At 45.5% G+C, this 20,878-nt stretch overlaps 2 protein-coding genes across 7 annotated transcripts; one reads left to right on the forward strand and one right to left on the reverse strand.

Annotated features, from left to right (window-relative positions):
- Positions 1-7,348: 7,348 nt before the first annotated feature.
- LOC136453059 (uncharacterized) lies at positions 7,349-12,520 on the reverse strand. 2 transcript variants are annotated; one of them, XM_066453636.1, is made up of 10 exons: positions 12,015-12,517; positions 11,707-11,893; positions 11,428-11,561; positions 11,222-11,334; positions 11,015-11,138; positions 10,624-10,773; positions 10,365-10,520; positions 8,837-8,916; positions 8,696-8,745; positions 7,349-7,898 (listed from the first exon to the last, which is right to left on the reverse strand). In XM_066453636.1, the coding sequence occupies exons 1-10, from the start codon at positions 12,399-12,401 to the stop codon at positions 7,732-7,734; spliced, it is 1,548 nt and encodes a 515-aa protein (XP_066309733.1). In that variant the 5' UTR covers positions 12,402-12,517; the 3' UTR covers positions 7,349-7,731. The 2 variants fall into 2 exon arrangements, with proteins under 2 accessions (XP_066309733.1, XP_066309734.1); XM_066453637.1 differs by lacking the exon at positions 7,349-7,898 and adding an exon at positions 8,104-8,233 and having other exon boundaries at positions 12,015-12,520.
- A 1,784-nt stretch (positions 12,521-14,304) lies between these two features.
- LOC136453060 (CSC1-like protein At3g21620) lies at positions 14,305-16,170 on the forward strand. Of its 5 annotated transcripts, none has more exons than XR_010758944.1 (3): positions 14,305-14,948; positions 15,192-15,296; positions 15,627-16,170. XR_010758944.1 is itself a non-coding variant. In XM_066453639.1 (3 exons), the coding sequence occupies exons 1-3, from the start codon at positions 14,905-14,907 to the stop codon at positions 15,883-15,885; spliced, it is 333 nt and encodes a 110-aa protein (XP_066309736.1). In that variant the 5' UTR covers positions 14,305-14,904; the 3' UTR covers positions 15,886-16,170. The 5 variants fall into 5 exon arrangements, 1 of the variants encoding a protein (XP_066309736.1); XR_010758943.1 differs by lacking the exon at positions 15,627-16,170 and adding an exon at positions 15,437-15,609; XM_066453639.1 differs by lacking the exon at positions 15,192-15,296 and adding an exon at positions 15,437-15,466.
- Positions 16,171-20,878: the final 4,708 nt, after the last annotated feature.

A 20,878-nucleotide genomic window follows, 5' to 3' on the forward strand; every position in this document is an offset into this window, starting at 1 on the left:
AATGTCTGCTGGATCACCATTCTTGCAAGTGTACCAGTGGCACCCCAATTGATGGCATATAGGGCACTCATGCCTCTTTGTCTTCCTACTGCTTTCTCCTTCTAATGCTCCTTTGTGTCTGTTCTTCCTTCTTCCTACTGTGGACTTCAACAATGGAGGATGCATAAAAAAGCCATGTGTGGCTTTGGGTCATATAGACTTGTCTGGAATGGATGGGATCACACCATCATATGCAGCTCTGAACCTCTCCACTAAATAGCAGTCATCCACATAGTCCTCTAGCTTCTGTCTAGGAATAGAAGTGATGTAGGCAATTGCATGCTTGCATGGTATTCCTGTTCCTTGCCACACCCTATAGACACAGGTTCTCTCCTTTAAGTTCACCACAAACCTAAATGTTGTATTATTGCTCCCCTTTGCACAAACTTCTGCTACTCCATCATTTTTTGTAATGACATCAATGTCTAGGTTGAAGCTGTCCTCCCTCAACTTCTGCATAATGTGGGGTAGGATCTTGCCTTGAAACTTCTTTGCAACTTTTTTCCTGTTATTCCATTTAATCAGCATCTTCTGTCTGATGGTATCCATCAAATCATCTAAATACTTGCCCTTTTCTTTCTTTATCCAATTATTGAAGGACTCAGCTAAATTGTTGGTCACATAATCAACCTTGCTCTATACTCCATACTGGCTCCTACTCCACAACTTCTTATGAGTTTCTTACAGGTACTTCATACTCTCTGGTTTGGCTCTAGTCATAGCATTATAATGCTTATCAAATATGTACCTAATCCAAGAATAAGAGGATGCCCATAAATGATCATCAAATATTTTACCATTGTACCTCTTCTTAAAGTTCTGCACAAGGTGGTACATGCACTCTCTGTGCTCAGCCTGTGGAAAAACCTCACTAACCCCATGCATTATAGCCTGTCCACAATCTGTGCTTATTGTCAGACCATCTGGGTGCCTATTGCATCCTTCAGCCTCTCCATGAACCAAACCCAATTCTCATTTGTTTTAGAGTCTATGATACCTACAGCAACTAGGTACATCCAGTTGTGACCATCAACTGCACATGCTATGCATAACTGTCCCCTGAACCTTCCATACAAGAATGTGCTATCTACTACCAAGTAAGGTCTACAACCCCTAAGGAAACCATCAACACAAGCTTTCATTGCAAAAAAAGAACCTATTAAACCTTAGCTTGTTGTTGATTATGTGGTTATCAATCACAACCAATGACCTAGGACTCTCACTCTCAATCTGTGCCTTAAATCTATACAAGTTGTCAAAACTTTTGTCCCATGGACCATAAATCTTATCAATGGCAAGATTCTTATCATTGTACACTCTCATGTAGGGCATCTGAAAGGGTCGAGATGGCGACTAGAGGGAGGGTGAATAGTTCTTTTTGAAACTTAATCACGTTGGCTAACCGAAACAAGTGTGGAATTAAAACTATTGGTCTAGCCAAGACTACACCACTCTATCTATGTTCACAAGCACCTTGCAAAGATACTAATCAAGCAACAAAGGTGACGGGCTAGCTAGAACTCTCCTAACCAATTCTAAAAGCAAGATCACACAAACCTATGCCACTAGTACTTTAAGCAACAAGGGAGCTCCTATACATGCTAGTAAGCAAAAGCACAAAGCCAACCAAGCTCACTAGCAATGCTCAATAACAAGGCAACCAATACCAAATTAGAGAGCACAATTACTTAGCTACACAAACTAAATAATGTGACTAACAAGGTTACACAAACCAAATTAGCCACGTAAGGGAGCTACTTCTATGCTACACAAGCAAGAAGATAACTAGCAAGCTACATAAGCTAACTAATTACAAAAGCAACAACACAAGCTCAATATATATGAAAGTAATTGCAAGCTTGTGTAACGGGGATGCAAACCAACAGGAAGAATAATGTTGACATGATGATTTTTCTTCCGAGGTTCACGTGTTTGCCAACACGCTAGTCCTCATTGTGTCGATCACTCACTTGGTGGTTCGACGGCTAATTAGCATCACCCGCTAAGCCCGCACGTCGAGCGCCGCAAGAACCTACCCCTTGAGTGAGGGTAGCTCAATGACACGCTTTACTAAAGTTGCTCTTTGCGACTCCCGCGGGGCGAGCACAAGTACCCCTCACAAGCACTTCTCCGGAGCACCGCACAAGCTTCTTGTGGGCTTCCACGGAGACCACCACCAAGCTGTCTAGGAGGTGGCAACCTCCAAGAGTAACAAGCACCACCGACTTGCAACTCAATCACCTAGTGCCACTCGATGCAACCTCATGATGCAATCGTACTAGAATCGCTCACTCACATAATTGGATGATCACTATCAAGTATGTGTGAGATAGAGGGCTCCTAAGCACTCACAAGCATGGACACAAAGTCCCCCAAGGTGCTCAGCACCAGCCATGGCTGAAGGCCACTTCTATTTATAGCCCTAAGGGCTAAACTAGCCGTTACCCCTTCACTGGGCAAAAGTCGGGCTGACCGGACGCTCTGGTCGTGTTGACCGGACGCTAGACCTCAGTGTCCGGTCGCCCGTAGACAGCCACGTGTCCCGATTCCAACGGTCACTTGACCTGACCGGACGCAGCAGCTTCAACTGACCGGACGCTGGACCCTCAACGTTCGGTCGTTTACAGTAAGGTACCGACCTTGACCAGACGCGTCCAGTCGCACTTGATCGGACGCAGCCCAGCGTCCGGTCACACTCTAGCTCCTGCGTCACCATGCGTCAGCCTGACCGGACACGCCCTACTAGCGTCCGGTCACTTCTAGTGCCAGCGTCCGGTGCACCCAGTGAGACTCTGTCTTTTCTGTGTAGGGCGCCGGTGGAGTTTCTTCACCAAGTTGATCTACATCAACTCCAACTCTATCTCCTTTGTAAATGTGCCAACACCACCAAGTGTACGCCACCATGTATATGTGTGTTAGCTTTTCACAATCATTTCCCAAAGGATGTTAGCCACTCAACTTGCCACGCCACTCGATCCTAGTGACGATGCAAAGTTAGATCACTCGAGTGGCACTAGATGACTGATATGCAAACAAGTTGGCTCCTCTGTACGGCCATCTATCCTAAACCCGGTCATATACTTCTCTACACACCTATGACCGGTGAAATGAAATGCCCTAGGTTATACCTTTGCCTTGCGCATTCCATTACATCTCCTCCAACATCGATGCAACACATGCACCAACACGATCAACAATGATATGATCCACTTCATATCATCACGTGATCATATTGGTTCATCGATCTTGACTTTACTTGCTCTTCACCGTTGCCATCGTCCATCGGCGCCAAGTCTTGCTCAAGCTTCACCGCCACGCGGTCCATCTCTCCAAAGCCTCTGACTTGCCCTTCACGCTTGCAATCGGTCCATCAAGCCAAGTCTTGTCTTGATCTTCTCCACCTTGATCACATGACTCAATGTCATGTCTCATGTACAATAAGCTCCTTCATCATCACATGTGCGAGCTTTGCAATATCTTCAAGCCATCTTTTCCTTCATGGCATATGTTGCTCACACACATGTACCTATGAACTAATCACCTATGTATCTCACATCAACGCAATTAGTCCACCTAAGTTATCGCTCAATTACCAAAACCAAACAAGAACCTTTCAGCATCTCCACCTTGAAATGTTCCTTGAGTTTCTTGATCAATTCAGTAGTACCCAAAGTTTCATCTTCTTTGAGCCAGTCCATAACTTTCTCACAAACCCAGTACTGGGTGCAGCCAATAGGGACTCCAGTCCTCCTCTTGCTCTAACAGTCATGGCTGGCTGGGTTCACCTTAACCTATGAATCAAATCATCAAAGTTAAGGCAGTAGACTATGTTAAATATGAACAAAGAACAATGCTAAATACTAATGAACATATATATCACCTGAATTGTTTTACCATCCCTCATGGTTGATGCATGGATTCTCCAGGGGCAACCATCATTTCTCCAGTGGCAGTACACTCTGTACCTTCCTGTATCACTCTTTTGAATGAAATACTGATTCTCTCTTATTGCAGCATGAGTAGCTAAAGCCATCTTAAATTGAAACATGTCTGCAAACATACTGCCTACAGCCATAGAGGGGTTGTTTCTATCATAATCAGCTGGTGCCATCAGATCAGGCTCATGGTCTTTCACCATTTCATCTAAGTCATCAGGGTCAATTTCGTAGTCATCATCAGAAATAGCTCTATCAGGACTATCATCAGAAACAACTCTATCATCACTGTCACTTTCATTGCATGCAGCTCTATCAGAACTTGGGCACTCATTTTGTGTGCTGGTAGGTTAAGGCTGAGACTGAGGTTGTGGAGGTGGTGGGTGCTGTGGACCAAGGTCAATGTACAACCCTTCCTCATCAACACCCACATACTCATTCTCTAGGTTTGGGTTTGCAAGGACTGCATCATCTGCATTTCACTGTTTGTTTGACTTGGTTCTGCAAAGCTAGGACAAGGTATGGAAGGAGTCATGGTGGGTTCAACAGATTGCTTAGCAGTGGTATCCCAAGAAGGAATGACAGGAGGGTCAGTGTTGGGTTTATGGTAGGCTAAAGTCATGTAACAGCACTTGCTAGCTTTATTTTTGGCAAACATCTCAAGTAACTGCTGGTCATTGGTCAAGGGGATGTTCATCTTTGTGTCATGGCACCAGTAAAACAGACTGAAAACATCCCCATAACGCCCAGGATACTTATCCATAATGCCAGACACCACATTTGAGTAGTTTACAACATCAGCATCCAGAACTTCGTTCAAGCTAAACCACGGCGCATGAGTATTTTCAGCAACAATCTGAAATTCTATGTTGTAGCTACTATTTGGATCCATCCTACAGATGAACAACAACGATCACAAAAGGCAGCAATCACACATAACACACTTAGACCTAACTGTCCACAATCACCATGAACAAGCAAGCAAGGGGAAAAATAGAACTCACCCTTCTCAGAACCAGGAAGGTCGGTCGGCCGTCGTCGTGTTCGTCTCCATGGGCCGCCAATGCAGAGGATGAGCAACGTTATCTTCGTTGCACCACTATCCCATGCCGAGGCTCAGGAACGAGGGATCGATTTCTTCTCTCCCCGTCGCCGTCGCCGCAGCCAGTGACTGTCCTGTCGCCGCTAGGGCTTGGGGGATGGGGACAGAGGAGGAATCGAGCGAGATGGGAAGAGTGAGAGCGGTCAATACCGGTCAACACGGAGACCTGTTTTGTCTCTATACCCATGGGCAACTGGGTCATTTTCCATGCTCGACCCCACATGTCAGGCCTCCCAAACGACGAAAACAAGCGGAGAGGCGACGGAATGGTTTGGACGAAAGAAGTTTCTAAATCCAAGAACGACAGTGATAGACTCAACTGGGTCATTTCCCATGCTCGACCCCACATGTCAGGCCTCCCAAACGACGAAAACAAGCAGAGAGGCGACGGAATGGTTTGAACGAAAGAAGTTTCTAAATCCAAGAACGACAGTGATAGACTCAACTTTATAGGGACACTGACGATTAGACCATTTTTTTAATGGCACTTACGTAAAAGGCTCAATTGAATGCGGAAGGAAGCACAAAAGACGACTGGAGTACGGGAGCTCTGAGCGGGTTGCTCGTTTGCGGCTGCCTTGTTTCTGGGGAGAAGGCAGAGGGAAGCGATTATGAATGAAGGTAGAAGCGAGGCAAAAACGATTATTACCGAAGGAATCAGCGAGGACTTAAACAATAAAGCCAGAATCCGATTTGCCAAGAATCACGCGGGGACAACTGGAGCCGTCGGTGGTCCAGATCCAACGAACGAAAACTTTTTGGGAGATGTGGACACAGCTTCCCGGTTAGAACCCCCAAGGTCTGTAGAGTTAAAAAAAACTTCCACTACGACATTCTGTTCTGCTATAATTTCACTTATAACTAATGGAGAGGTATATAATATAAGCAGGGTGAATCTTTCTTTATAATAGGAAAAAGCTAGAAATGCTTTAAAAAAGAAAAAAAGCTAGAAAAGTTAGTACTGCATAGTTTCGACCATTCTTAGACAACGTGGTGTGTTACCAGGGTCAATCGAAGCTTTTCGACCATAGATTTACTTCTCTCTCAGTCCCCAAAAATATATTCTTTCTTTTTTAGAATTCAAACATTATCGAATAAATACTATTAAATCAATCATGAACAATTTTTACGGTAAAAATCTATTCTAAGATATAAATGTTGATACTGTTTTTATTAATTAAGTCAACTTTAAAGAACTTTGACTTGGTTCAAAATTAGAAGTGTATTGAGAGTACTCCATCCGTCCTATAACAAATGCACATCTCGCTTCCTGAGAAATCAAGCTTTTAAAAATTTGCACAAATCTGTATAAAAATATACTAATACCTATAATGTATAATAAGTATCATTGATTGAATACGGAGTGTATTGTTTTTTTTAAAAAAAAACTTTATATAGCTTGTGAGTCGTACCTTCGCCGGTGCTACCGTGGTAGCCTGCACCCGTAGGCTTGGTCCATAGAAGCATCCGAGGGAGGAGAGTTTTCCAGCAGGAAGTAGCCATGACAAGTGGGGTCGAACAGTTCATGGTCCGCACGTCAGTGAGTCCCGAGGTGCAGGTTGTGAGTCCTTTTCCAACGCCCCACTTCGTGAAAAAGCTCGCCTTTACTGCTGCCGCTTGGCGGCTTGGCGCCTTGGACCGGGAAATAAATACGCTCCGTTAAAAAAAGCTTCTCCCAGCCAGTCGGCGCGGCGCACGTGGGTACAGGCAGTCAAAGGGCCCACGATAAAGCGGCACGGACGGCGGAACCGCGCCAGGATGGAAGGACCGGATGAAGGCAGGCTGTAGCTGGTGGCTGGTTCGGTGCGGTGCGGCTGGTGGCCTGGACGCCTTGGTGGCTGTTGCTGCCTTGCGGGTGGGTTTCGGCGTGCCGCCCGCTGCGTTTGTGATGGCGGAAAAAGGAGGGGCAGAGCAAATTGGCCGGTGCGGTTGTTGTGGTGCCCACATACGTACATCCGAGTGATTGGATAAACTGGATTGGACTATGGTTGAGGGAGAGTGGTGCTGTGCCGCACTGCCGCTCGCATCCTTGGTGTGGTTCGTCATCTTTGACGGCTCTAACAGGACCCCAGGGCCCGTGGCGGCTCGTCATCTTTTCCCACGCGGCCACTCCCCGTCGTGTAATACTCGAGTGCGACACCAAACGCACACTGGCAGCATATGCGGACACGTACGTATCCCTGCTGTTCGCTTGAACCGTTTATCGGCAATAGAACAATATTTTCCTCTCACAACAAATCAGCATCAGTCGGCTTATCAACCGCAGAAATCATTAGCAAAACAACCACAGAAATCATTATTTTCAAAAGGAAAAAAAAAAACAGGAGCATTACGTTATTTACTGCGGAACGGCACGTGACATCAGACCTCTATCCAGGGGAAGTACCTGACCGGCAATACCAATGCGAAAGAGTCGTTACGTTATCCAGTGTCCTTATCAGCCATGTACACGCGCCATTTGATAGAGAACAAATGCTACTGAAATGGCACATGATGCAGGAGCGGATTCAGTATCCGAATCAATACGAGGATCTTCGTTCTTCATGACGCAGCACTGCAGCAGCCAGCAGCAACGGTGGTTGGCACTCGCAGCAATGCGAATCGGTCCTCTTATTTCTGATATCAAGCATTTGAATTTGGCCAGAGTGTAGTTCCTCAGGATGAAGAGGAGCCCTTGTCAGCTACAGGCTGGAAGAGCGCCCCTCCCGCCCCATAGTAATCCGATAACCAGCCAGATATGATCTTCAGCTCTGATTCTCTCAGAGCCACCAGCCAATCTGGGTCATCTGGAGTGGCGGGGCGCAGATCGATATGATGTGCTCCTGCGTGCGAGTCAAACCCAAACTTAAAAAAAAAACATTAACTACAACTATTTCGGTATGGCTCAAGCTCAACATTTGCCTCACAAAAAACATGGCCGGTTATGGCATATACTCCCTCAATAAAAAACAATTTTAAATCTAACTAAAAAAGGGCGTTCCCAGTGCAGAGAGCTCCCGCTCTATGCGGGGTCTGGGGAAGGGTGTCAGTGGCAAGCCTTGTTCTCGCCTGTGTAATGCGAGGAGACAGCGACTCAAACCCAGGACCTTCCGGTCACAGGCAGTAAGACTCTACCGCTTGCATCAGGCCCGCCCTTCAATTTTAAATCTAACTAAACCTATAAAAAGTACAAATATTTATGATACCGAATAATTATCATTACATTAATTATGGAATACATTTTCATAGTAAACATATTAGGATACTTAAGAAAACTTGACTTGTTCCAAACCTATGATTGCATTCTTTTAGGACAGAAGAAATAAATATTTACACCATATAAAATTCAAGCGTAACAAAATGTAGTATATTGAAGGATACACTAGTTTACTCTACAATCAATTTACTCTTTATTTTCATGATAAAAAGGGTGGAGTTGAGCACCCAAGAGTACTCATTATCTATTCAGACTTAGTCTTTAAGTTTTTCTATGCACTACCTCTTAAGTTCTAAAATTATACTAGGAAAAACTATCAGATTGCATAAGTATGGACTTAAGGTAGACATAATGGGGACTGAAAATGGACACTATCGGGATTGCACAAACAAGTACTACGGTATAATGGAGACAGCACAGTACCTAATGGAGCCACAATAGCAATGACACTCTCAGATATATTCTTCAGGACACTGCATTGTTCATATGGAAGCAAAATCAAGTCAAGGCAATGAAATGGCTGAGATCAGATAAATTAGAAGACAAAAAGTGATGTTTGTTCACCCTCCACCACTCCATGGGTCAAGAAGTCCATTGAAGAAAATGATGTTACTACCAAACTTTTCCAGGACCTTAGTGATATTCTGGAAGGAAAAAAATAATCAATTAGACAAAGTCACTCAACTCTCCAACAAATTATGTTCAGCCAAGATAATAAAATAACTCAGCAGGCATTTGCACAGCAGAACCAGGGTAGCAAAATTATAGCAATATCATACCATGTCAGTAAGGTTCATGTGTACAGCCAAAGTTCGGCTAGGCGGCGACTACGCGTGCCTAGTCGCTGGGCGAAGCCCGTTGCCGCGACTAGGGGCATAGTCACGCATCGCGGCGCTAGGCGGCGCGGAGGGCGGCCAAAGGGGCCTAGAGCTGGACTGTTGGAGGGCAGGGGCCGCCGGCGCCGGGCTCGAGCCAGCTGAAGCTGGAGCCTGGAGGGCAGGGACGGCCGGCGCGGCGCTCTGCGGTGGTGTGGCCCGCACCCTGCGCCTGCGGGATGCCGGGGCCAGGATGGGATGGGCGCCTGGGCAGCGGCGCGGCTGGAGGGCTTGGTGCGCCGCGGAATGGCGTGCGGCGCAGCGCTGTCCGGCTAGGTGGCGCCGACAGGCGGTTGGCAGGCTCCTCGCCTCCTCCCATGCGGCGGCGCGGGTGCGGTTGCGGGCGCGCGCTCGTGCGAGGGACGGAGGGAGGCGGATAGGAGCAGAGGCGGAGGGTTAGGTTTGCTGTTGCCTGGGCCTTCATTATTGGGCTGAAATTACATGGGGTATGTGGTGTTGATGGCCCAACAACTAGGGCCTGGGCCCTAGAGGCCTGGGCTGCAGATCCGCCCCTGGTGTTGTGCACTTGTATTACTGTCCTATCCATTGTAATTACCAGCTGCTGATATGGTGTGCTCATGGATGGGAGGCTGCTGAAATCATCCAGATAAGTCACAACTTAGTGTTTTCTATTTTTTTTTTATGAACAGCTAGCTGTCTATTGACTAATTTACTAACTACTAGTTATATACATAATATATATATAATTTATGGCTATATTGCCAAAACGCCTAGGAAAACGCCTAGGAGCGCCTAGGACCGAGTACTCCCGACTAGGCGCTAGGCAATGGGTTAGCGCCTAGATTCCGCCTAGCGCCTAGCTGAACTTTGTGTACAGCTCAACTCAAAAGCCACGGGAGATGAATTAAATAAGGTAAAAAGAGGTAGTGTGTATTGTATGCTAAATCAGGCACTTAAACTAAATATTCCAGTGTTTCAAGGAACCAAAGGTGTATCCTGGCCAAGACCAAGAACATCATAGTAAGGGACTAAAATATGTCCGCTGAAGATATTATAGTATTTGTCCCAGTCTAGATTTTGATGTCTTGGGCAATAGGGTAAACATCACTAACATGTTATCATCTAAACAAGATTCATATATATATATTTTTCATTTGAAAAAGACCTGTTATTAAAAAAACTAGATGGGAAGGTGATCAAAAGGATCCATTTGCTCGATGATAATATTGCAATTACTGAACACGACAATAGCTTACATGCCCACCAAACTCTGTTGTGATCCACCAAGGCCTTGGCCTGACACCATAGCTTTTGATGCAATCCTCAGCATAGGAAGGATAGTCAAATTTATACAGTGGATACATGCTCCTGCCTTCACTGTAAGACATTGGCATTACCATCTCGGTACAAGCCTGTGTTAACCAAGAATGAACCATAAGCCACACAATATAGTAGCTCACCCTATCAATGAAAACCAATTAATAGAAGCATATATAACAACTGTCGTTTCAGGACCTGCCAATCCCATCCACCCATTCCATGGGGATCATCAGTTAGATCAAAGCAGCCAACAGTGCCAGTATAATTGTAGTATACATTTACTCCTGCGTATATTCGTTCCAGAGTACTAGTACCCTCAGGTTGACTGTCAATATTTATGCATACCTGAAACAGAGAAAGTGTAATCTAGTAAGTAGTGACAGAATTAACAAAATACAACATGATAATTACAGAGCGTAAGTGACAGCTCACAGCAAGAATAGGGTTATCATGATTCATATGTTAACTTGTTGTGATTATTGGCCTATTGGGACAAAATGCTATAAACAGTGCTAGCTTGTTTTGAACAGAAGCATATGCAGACATGTGCAATACAATATATGACAATTGATGTTTAAGAACTAACTTCTTTGATAGGATTGGCTGGCAAAGGCATGAGAAATTCTGATGGAATTGGGTAATCCACCATGGCCAGATAACTGTAGGCTGAGCTCAACCAATCTGAAAGGTCTCCACTTGTTTTCAGGGTCCTGACAAAATTTTGTACTTAAACTATTATTAACAAGAGCTCAGTGTAAAAAACAAAAGTGAATAGTTTAGGGAGATGACTCACTGGCAAAGGTGGAACGTTTTGCTTAGTTTCAGAAGACCATCTTGCTCGTTTCCTTGGTCATCTAATTCTTTCCAGGAGTCTTTAATTGTAAGAAAGCAGCTTAAACTCTCCCTCTAAACACAAACAAAGCAACAAAAAATAGTGTCAGATTAGTCAAATGGTTGATAATGAAAAGTAGAAACAACCAAGGATAGTAAAATACACACCCTAAAATCATCCGATACAAGATCATAGAATATAGTAGAAGGAACAATGTCCTCAAACTGCAGGATCGGAGCTGATGATGCGAGAGCCCCAATAGCAATATGGGGATATTTGAGTCTCATCCAAGCAGCTAGCACTGCCCCAATCAATGACATTAGTAGTAGCACATAATTCAAATTTCAAGCACAATGAGTGCTAAGCCACTATCATATCAGAATCAGGAAAATAAAATTGAAGTGAAGGGTTGGCATTGAAATAATGGAGTCGAAGACGGCTCTTACTTCCACCGTATGAGCCCCCAAAGAGCACAACGGGGCTGCCCTCTGCAGTTAGGTTCCTCTTGAGGTCAGTGAGCAGCACAGCGAAATCAGCAAGCGCCTGCTCGGCCGTGAGATACGCCAGGGACTTGGAGTCGTTGTACGCCTTGGCTTTGCTACCGAACGGCATGGACTCTCCGTAGTAGCGATGCTGCAGCACACAAGCGAAGGACCACCGCTCGCACCATAAATAATACAGCGTTTCAAACGTAAAGTAAAAACGAAGAAGAGACACGAATACGAGACGAGAGAGGCCGCGGATGAACGATTGCCTCGGCGAAGACGACGAGGGCGGCGAAGCGCGGGGCGGCCTCCCAGACGAGGCCGGAGTTGGCGGCGAACCAGGCGATGTCGCCCTCGTTGCCGCAGTAGAAGAAGATGGGGCCGCCGGGTCCGGCCCACCCACCGCCGAGGCTAACCAGGTACCGCTGCTGGAAGAACGCCGCCGCCTCGTCCTCGTCCCCGACCCCGGGAAAGCTGAAGTGGTCCAGCCGCTGCCGGAAGTATCGCGTCTCGTACTCGTAGTCCCCCACCCCATTAACTCCCGGCCGCGAGCGGGGTTGGGGCCTCGGGAAGCGGGGCGGTGCAAGGGACCACACGGCCGCGGGGAGGAGGCCGACGAGGAGGAGGAAGAGGAATCGGCGGAGCGGATGCATCATCGAGGTGGGGTGCTGGCTGTGCAAAGTGTTCTTCGTCGGAGTGGGGGACCGGTGGAGGCTGCGAGAAACTGGGGGCGCTTCTGACGTGGTGCGTGACGTGTATGCCTCCTGTGGTTTCTGCGCGGGCCCTCGCACGAGGCACGCTCGCTCTCGCCGTCGCCGCGCACGTGAACTGTGAACATGATTTGTGCTTCAGTGCTTGCATGCACGATGCACGGGCCGTCGTGTTATTTGGGCCCCAGCACGGCACGGGTTGCGATATTGCTCGTTTGCTCCGATCAGCGTGGTCTCGTTCGCGTGCTTTTAAGTTTGGTTTGATCCGTTTATTTTTTTATTTGAAATAATATTTTTTTCTTATAAATTTCTTTGTCATTTCTCTAAATCATTCAAATTTCTCTAAAATTCAGACAAACGAACAGACCCAAACTTAAAGTCGCTGACAATACATTTGGATCCATAATTTTAGGAGCTCACATAAACATATTATTTGACTAATAAAAAAATATTTGTATTATGTAGGGTATTATATAGGATCATCTGAATTTAGACAGGAAAGTTAGAAATGGCACAAGTAAGCAATTCAAGTTAGTAGAATTTCACCAGAGGAGGTATGCGGTTTGCACCAACAACAACAGTGCTACGCTGATGGACATTTTCACGAACCTCTCTAAATTTTACTTTTTAAATCATTATTTAGAGAGTCATTTGTATAAAAATTGTTTTTTATATCTTTTCATTCTCCAACAGTTTTTCTATAACTCATGCGCACTCTAAAGAGTCATTCTCGTCTTCTATTTCTGGCTAGCGAAAAATCTGGAATAACATATAGCTATATTTGGATAACCATTTAGATAAGCTGTTGGAATGTAGTTTTTCACCAAAATCTCTATTCCTACCATTTAGAAAGGATATGGAGAGTTACTCTTTTTTTAGAATTATGGTCCCGTTCGCTTCGCTGAAAAAACAAGTCGAAACGCTATTTCGACTAATTTGTTGTGAGAAAAAACACTGTTTCTGTTGAAAAAATAAGCTGAAAAGTATGGATTATAAGACAAGCGAACATGGCCTATATAGTACAACGTAGACGCCCAAAACACGCACGTACACTCACTCCTATGAATACATGTATGCAAACCCTACCCTTATGAGCACCTCCGAAAAACTGAGAGATGCTCTAAGCCTATCAAACAATTTTAACTAAGCCTATCAAACATTTTTCTATGATTTATGGATTTTTTTTTGAAAAAAGGTTAATTTCGAACTAAACAAATGCGTACAAATCATCATTTACCTATAACATACAACAAACACTTTATAAGTCCATATATTTTATCATCTGAAGGAACAGTGTGAATCTATCAAATTAATCTCATATAATTTTTTTCCTACAAATTTCACAAAGATATGCATGTGTGTTGTTAACTTGTACTACTATTTGTCACGTCATGAAGCCTCGGCATGGGGTTCGGGTGATGATGATGTAGCTAGACTAATCTACCCTACTAATTCACCACTTTTTTCTTTACTAAATCCACACCAAAAAACGTCCTCTGCTGAGATGCCCTCGATCCATCCACCCACAAAATTATACCCAGAAAAACATCATCTTTAAAACGGACTGTCCAGATTACTTCTAACCAAAAAACGTCCCCTGCTGAGATGCCCTCGATCCATCCACCCACAAAATTATACCCAGAAAAACATCATCTTTAAAACGGACTGTCCAGATTACTTCTATTTTCTTCTCTCTCCTTACTCACCCACATCTAATGGTCCAGATTGAGTGTGTCAACCTCCTCATCCCTCGCACCTCCCACGCCGGCGCCCAGGCCCGCGCCTCACAGCCACGGCCGGTTCGAATCCTCGGCTGTCTTCTTTTCCAAAAAAAAAAAACTTAAACATCGTCCCCTCACCTCTCCCCTGTTAGTCCGGCTATTCGCGACTCTCGTGTGCCGTGGCTAGGGTTCCCCGCCACCCGCCGGTGCCGCTCGCCGCCCTTCTCCAGGCCGCGCGGCGGCCCTCGCCAGGCTGCCCGGAGTCATGCTCGCCGCGGCTGCTGTTGGCCTGGCTAGGGGCGCGCCTCCCCAGGCGCGCACGTGGAGGTGGGCGGACGGCGGCTGCTCGATCCAGGTCCTCGCCCCGCTCGCGCTGGACGCCGGGAGCAGACTCGGTGCCCCGCCGCCCTGCCTGGCCGCCTCACCTCTGCTCGAGCATGCGGTTGCACTCGCCGCTAGGAGGCGGTCTTGTTGCCCCGCTCCCGCGCGTATCGCCGCCAAGCGGCGACCCCGGTGCTCCGTCCCCACGCATCACGGTGGAGGGGTGAGCGAGGAGAAGGTCGCAGATATCAGGCTGGGCGGCGACCCCGGTGCTCCGCCCCCTCGGCTCGCGACGCTCGCCATCTGTTTTGATTTGCGTGGGGGAGACCATTGCCGCCAGGCCGCCGGCCTCGTCGCAACCCCTGGAACCTCGCCGAGCGCTCAGATCCATCCCAACTCGTCCAACGATGGCACCCCTTGACGCCGAGCGGAGATCCATCCCAACTCACCGGTAAGCTCTCCCCATCTCCCATCGATCGCTCGAGACCAAATCCAAGCCTACACCCAAACTTTTTTTTCCTTCTATGTACTTACAGTTTCCAATCCATCCGGATAGTACCAACTGGATTTGTTTGCTACTCTTGCATAGCACCAATCTGACACATCGGTTTTGATTCACGCATCTTCTTTTCATCCCAGAGTAGTAGTAGACTCTTCTCGGATTTAACATTAAATCTTCCTTGTTGCTATTTAGGTGGTTTACAACGCAAATAAACTCGCTGATCTGGTTGAAAAGAAGAAGAAGATGCAAAACTCGCTTGATTATTACCGATAAAATATGACCGAATCCATCAGAGAGGCAAGAATAGGCAACAATAATTATATAGCTAAGCTATGCTGTTCTTTGATGTAGTTTTTGGTTTGCGCATCTGTAAACTGGAATACTGTATTAGTATATTTAGTATTAATTCCTTGTGCTTTAACTGAGCTTTGTTGCAGGCTGTCTTTCTTGGATGTTTTGGTTCCAAGGTGGATGCTATTGACTATTGCAAATCAGAGATCGAGAAAATTCGGAAATATATCATAGCACGACATTATATGTTTCTGATAATCTATTCCTTGCATTCTCTCAATGAAATTATGAATGGCAGTCTGATTTCCGGAGTGTCTAAATTGCTTATTTCTGCAGCATACCAAGGATCATTGGTGACTCCATCCCGATGAAGGAAATTTTTTTCGTAACATATGTAATGGTTGATGGTTGGACTAGGATAGCTGGTGATATTGAGGTGATATTCTTCCATCTGAAGAATTTTTTCCTGGTCAAAACTGAAAAGGGCAGAGAAGAGGCAATGGATACTGGCAGCATCTGCATTGACTTCCGCATATGTTGTCTTCCACCACCAGGTACAGAACATCAGAGGCTGCAATCAGTGAAGCAAAGGTAACTAAGAAGTTCCATTGAAGTTGTATTATTATCTCCTTTATATTGTCTATTATTTACTTACAAATAATTGTTTCCGTACGAGTCTAGGATATCTTATGGATAAGCAGTTGCCAAACCAAATTAGAAAAGTTTTTTGTATGAACAGAAATGCAAATATTCTTCAAATACCTCGTGCCCTTGTGGGAACAACGATTATATTTGGGAGGAATTGTTTGAATGGTGTTTGTATTCTATATATTAATTTGAGATATGCATATGGTTTGTGATTAGTGGTGGCATTGAAAACTAGGATGTTCTGTATCAAATTGCTAAATTTAATTTGAGAACTTTTTTTCTGCATAGAAATGCAAATATCCTTGAGATCTTTTGGGACATATATTGGATAACAAATTACTAAGTTGAATTTGAGAACTGTCTTTTATATTCTGTTGTTCATGGTATCTCCTATCCAAATATGTTAAGAATTTTCACAATTTCTGGTTAGTTCGGTTTGGGGCATTTTATATCTGTTGGACCATAAAAAAAATGAGGAATTGTGTGATGATGTTTGAGATTGTTGAAGCCTGGTCTAAACTTGAGGGCAACAGCAAAATAGATATCGCCGTAGCGTTAGCACGGGCAATGTACTATCATTATTAATAGGCTGCACACTGAGCCTTGGCCCAATGGTTATGTTGGCGTTAATGTGAAACACCTAGGTAGTGTTTGGTTGGATCTTTTGTAACGATATCCGATTACAACGGCTGTTGATAACCTTAGATTATGTTTGTTTTACCTTCATAGGAAACACATCACGCCGTAAACCGATACAAGCTAAAAATCTGATACCATCCAAACCCCTCGAGGCTTCGGCATCTTCATCCGGTTGTGCCCAACGTTGGCGTCGCGCCGCCGCCCATCCCCACTGCCTCTTCTCTTCACGTCCTAGCGTGACTTCACCCATTCGTGCCCAACACCGACACCGCGCCACCGCCCTTCCTCTCTGCCTCTTCTCTTCACGTCCTAGCGTGACTCCACCCATTCGTGCCCAACGTCGGCGCTGTGCCACCGCCTTTCCTCTCTGTCTTCTCCAATTTCGATATTCCAGATGCAACTGGCTACAGTGCTCATAGAAGCGCACCGCCCACAACGTGAACCGGGGCTTCTCATCTCATCGAGGGCTGTCTGCGCGGCGCGGTGATCTGCTCCGCTGCACGGGAATACCCCACAAAGGATTGGACTCGACCCTGTTCGCTGATGCTGAAATTTGGTTTGTGGTGATGCTTATGCTGAAATATTGTAAGAGAAAAACATTGTTTTATAATTGAAAAGTAGTGGAAAACATTGTTCCATGACTGTAAAGTACTTCTGAACAAGCTTAAGTGACACAGGGCGGCACGCCATGAAGGCCTTCTCGAGCTAGACGAGTGCCGGCGGCCACCTGCACTGCTGCCTCGGCCTTGTCGCCGTCGTCCATGCCTCTCAGCCGTCCGGAGAACTGTCAGGAGCTGTGCAAGTTTGGTCTTGGTCTTAAGTAGATGCAGAGCATCGCGCGGAGCTTGAAGACAAACCCTCGCTCTCGATCTCGTTGTTTATCTAATTCCATTACGTTTACTATCAGAAAGCAAACAAAGTCAGTAATCGTTTAATTTGTTTCCATTTACAACGTCTTCCATTACCGTTTGTGTTAACGTTTACATAATGCAAGCAAACAGCACCCTAGTGTTGGGTCAAGTAACGCTGAGCGCCTGTGCCATATTATACCGTAGAGAAGAGCTAATTTTAAAGCAAAATACATGGCCAGTAAGTTGTCCACTTTGGATGGGGATATGCAGCCTGTTGAAACGAATCCTGAATTATAAGCTAGAAGTATTGTTGATTGGTTTGGTGTAAGAGAAAAATACCATTACAGCTTATAATCCACAATCGTATATGTCGAAACGAACAGGCTGATGGATATGAATATGCACATGGATCTCTCCTTTGGTGTGATACTCACGCTTGAGTGTTTCCCGGCAGGTGATACACAGCGCCTCTTCGCCCTGATGGATGCGAAATTGCGATCAAGGCTTGAAGAGACAAGGATTCATATTGTAGCAAATACTAGCAACGCAATTATGCAAACAGGTGGAAACATAACTGTGCCGCCACAGTATGGTATGAACCACTCCTATGTATCGTCAGCTTGAGCTGACTGCACCGCGCAGAGTAGTCATGTTGTGAACTTCGCAGTGCAGCGGTAGCCGGTTGAACTTAACAAAAATATTTTAATTTGCTAACACGGATGGCCCCATGGTCTAGTGGTCAGGACATTGGACTCTGAATCCAGTAACCTGAGTTTAATGTCCTGTTTACCTGGCTTATAAGTCGTATTTTTTTTAGCCAACGAATAATATTTTTCTCTTACAATAAATCAGCCAACAATATTTTCAGACATGCCTTATTAGCCAAACAAACAGGACAAAAATCTCTCAGTTGAACTCGTGATTAACTTGAGTCAAATCTCTCAGTTCAAATCTTGGTGGGACCTTCATTTTTCATGCAATTTTTTTTCCTCGCCAACGATCTACACCATGTTCGCTTGATCGTTTCTGTGATTTATAAGTCGGCTGATGCTGTTTTGTTGTGAGAGAAAAATACTATATCATAGCTGATAAGCATGACTGATACGATTGAGCGAAGATGGTGCTAATCCTGACGTGCCTGTAAGGTTCATCGATTGATTCAGCATTTGCGCAAAAAGGAAAAATCAGTACTCTACATAACTTCGGGATTTGACACTTCGGCAGCGTTAGCGTATGATTAACTTGAGTTCAACTATTTTACTTGTGCACTAGCAGTACTCTACTAGTACATAACTTCTGGGCATTAGCAGCTTGAGCAAAGGTTGCAAGGCTGGCAATTAACACGGACTTTCATAACTCGGTTTCCCCTAACCCTGAGGTCAGCTAAGGACAGTCGCACTAGAAACTATAGGATATTTTTCAATACATGTCAAATTATATAGACACTCAGGGGCAGATCCAGTATATGAGCAATGCTGTCACGTGACAGCAATGCCTTCAGTTTCGGTCTGAGTATCTCTACCTATCGAATACCAGGTTCAAGCTCGGGCACCCTATAGCGCCACGTCACCCGCTAACCTATTTATCGTTCGATTCGGCAAGGAAACAACGTCCTTCGTCCGATGCTAGAGCGGTTTGGGTCTTTGCCCGCTTCTACGTCTGTCGGATGGCTCGCGAAGTTTGTCGGGCTAGGCTCCCTCGTGCGGAGAGCGGGCAACAACAAGGGTGCAGCGATCGGCGAGGAGACGGGGAGACACGAACGCAGCCAGCCTAGGGCAGATGCGCCGCCGCCAGTTCGATTGCGGACCGGTCGAGTCCCTTGTCCATGAAGGCAAGACTCTGACCACAAATCTCTCGAGCCTCACGGAATCATTGCACGTCGGCCCGTCTGCTTGGGTAGAGGGCGGCAATGTGGGGTGTTGCGGCGGAGGGGGCACCGGCGCAGGTGGGCTCCACGGCGATGCCAATGTGGCCAAGCGATGAGGTAGCCTAGGAGCTCCATTCCTCCCTTATCCCGAGCACCACTAGTAGTAGCAGTGCTCCATCAAGTGTAGCAGCAGCATGAACTTGTGATCTCCGCCGCCGCGTCCAGGCTCCTCCAGTGATCGCTGGACGGTCGGGGTAGGAGCCAACGGAAGCGCAGCCACCTCCTTTTCGCTGGTAAGCGTCACACTTGCTTACCCGCCCTTTCGTCCCCCATAGTCCTCACCATAGGACCCTCGCCGCTGCTCTAGGATGTGCATTATCTGCTCGACGAAATTTTTACATTTATCCCTTCAAATTTATCTTTCCTTTGAAGAAGACCATGGGCGGCGACAATGCAACTCCAAGAGGCATGATCTTCTGCAGCAGCAACGTAAGGAGAACCAAGAGAGAAGAGGGAGAAGGGAGGTCAATTTTGAAAGGAAAAAAATAAACTTGAGTCAAAAATAAATATACACATACCACACTGGTATTGCCACATCTCTTCTCTACACCTAAAAAGACTCTAAAGTAATCATCTACCTGGTGATACCAAATCTCGCTCCTGCTCATGTATACACGTCCAATACGAATTGTCCTCCACTCAAAGCTCACACGTCCGCATCCTACCCGAAGCTCACGTGTCCACATCCTACCTGGTTCCAATACGAAGACCGGATCCACGTATCCGCATCTAATACGAAATCCTCAGAGCTCATGCATCTGTGTTCGAGTAATGATGTTCAGTAAAAAAATTATGATACTAGTGCAACGTACAGGCATATATCTAGTTAGTAGAAAATATCCACATAGCTAGCATGGACCTGTGGTGAATCACTTGAAAAGTTTAGGATCTCAAAAATGCATTTTAAAAGTTTATCGACCTAGGTGACACACTTTTATAAAATACGAAGAAGAAGACATAAAGTGATTTAAAGGATTGTTGTTTTTCTTTAAAATGCCACTAAAATCCTATCAAGTTATTGGTTTTGTCAATTTATGGTATATCGGGTAAAACTTGAATCCAAACCCTAATTAATGGGTCCTCATATGTTTTTTTAGAATTACACAGTACAACGCAGACGCCCACAACACACATGTACACTCACCAATATGAACACACGTACGCAAACTCTATTTCTATGAGCATCTCCGAAGGACTGAGTCGACAGATCTCGAGATTCATGAAGTCGCCATAGGCGTCTTGCTGTCGACGGAGACGTCGCCTACCGCTGAAAAGCATAGCGCCGTTAAATTCTGGAATAAATGAAAGAAAATACGAGTACAGAGGTAGTGCTTTTCTAAGGGTCAACGTCAGATAGCAATTTCTAATACTTGAATATTTAATTATCTAAATTGCCTGACCTGAAATTTTTAGGTTATTCGAATGCCCACCCCAGACACTGGTTTTACCATGTTGTTTGGGGGAAACGAGCAACGGCCTCAACCTATATGCACACACATATGAAAATCAACATGTCGTTGGCC

This window comes from Miscanthus floridulus, chromosome 5 (assembly GCF_019320115.1).
Source record: "Miscanthus floridulus cultivar M001 chromosome 5, ASM1932011v1, whole genome shotgun sequence".
In the NCBI taxonomy this organism is placed as follows: domain Eukaryota; kingdom Viridiplantae; phylum Streptophyta; class Magnoliopsida; order Poales; family Poaceae; genus Miscanthus; species Miscanthus floridulus.

What these genes read in the sequence shown, in the direction of transcription:
- LOC136453059 (XM_066453636.1), bottom strand. Translation starts at nt 12,401, where the DNA reads ATGATGCATCCGCTCCGCCGATTCCTCTTCCTCCTCCTCGTCGGCCTC. An exon ending in TTGTATCGGATGATTTTAGG is followed by an intron (nt 11,335 to 11,427) that starts GTGTGTATTTTA and finishes GTTTGTGTTTAG; the next exon opens with AGGGAGAGTTTAAGCTGCTT. An exon ending in GACCCATGGAGTGGTGGAGG is followed by an intron (nt 8,746 to 8,836) that starts GTGAACAAACAT and finishes TGAACAATGCAG; the next exon opens with TGTCCTGAAGAATATATCTG.
- LOC136453060 (XM_066453639.1), top strand. Translation starts at nt 14,905, where the DNA reads ATGGCACCCCTTGACGCCGAGCGGAGATCCATCCCAACTCACCG. An exon ending in AGATCCATCCCAACTCACCG is followed by an intron (nt 14,949 to 15,436) that starts GTAAGCTCTCCC and finishes GCTTTGTTGCAG; the next exon opens with GCTGTCTTTCTTGGATGTTT. An exon ending in TTGGATGTTTTGGTTCCAAG is followed by an intron (nt 15,467 to 15,626) that starts GTGGATGCTATT and finishes TTATTTCTGCAG; the next exon opens with CATACCAAGGATCATTGGTG.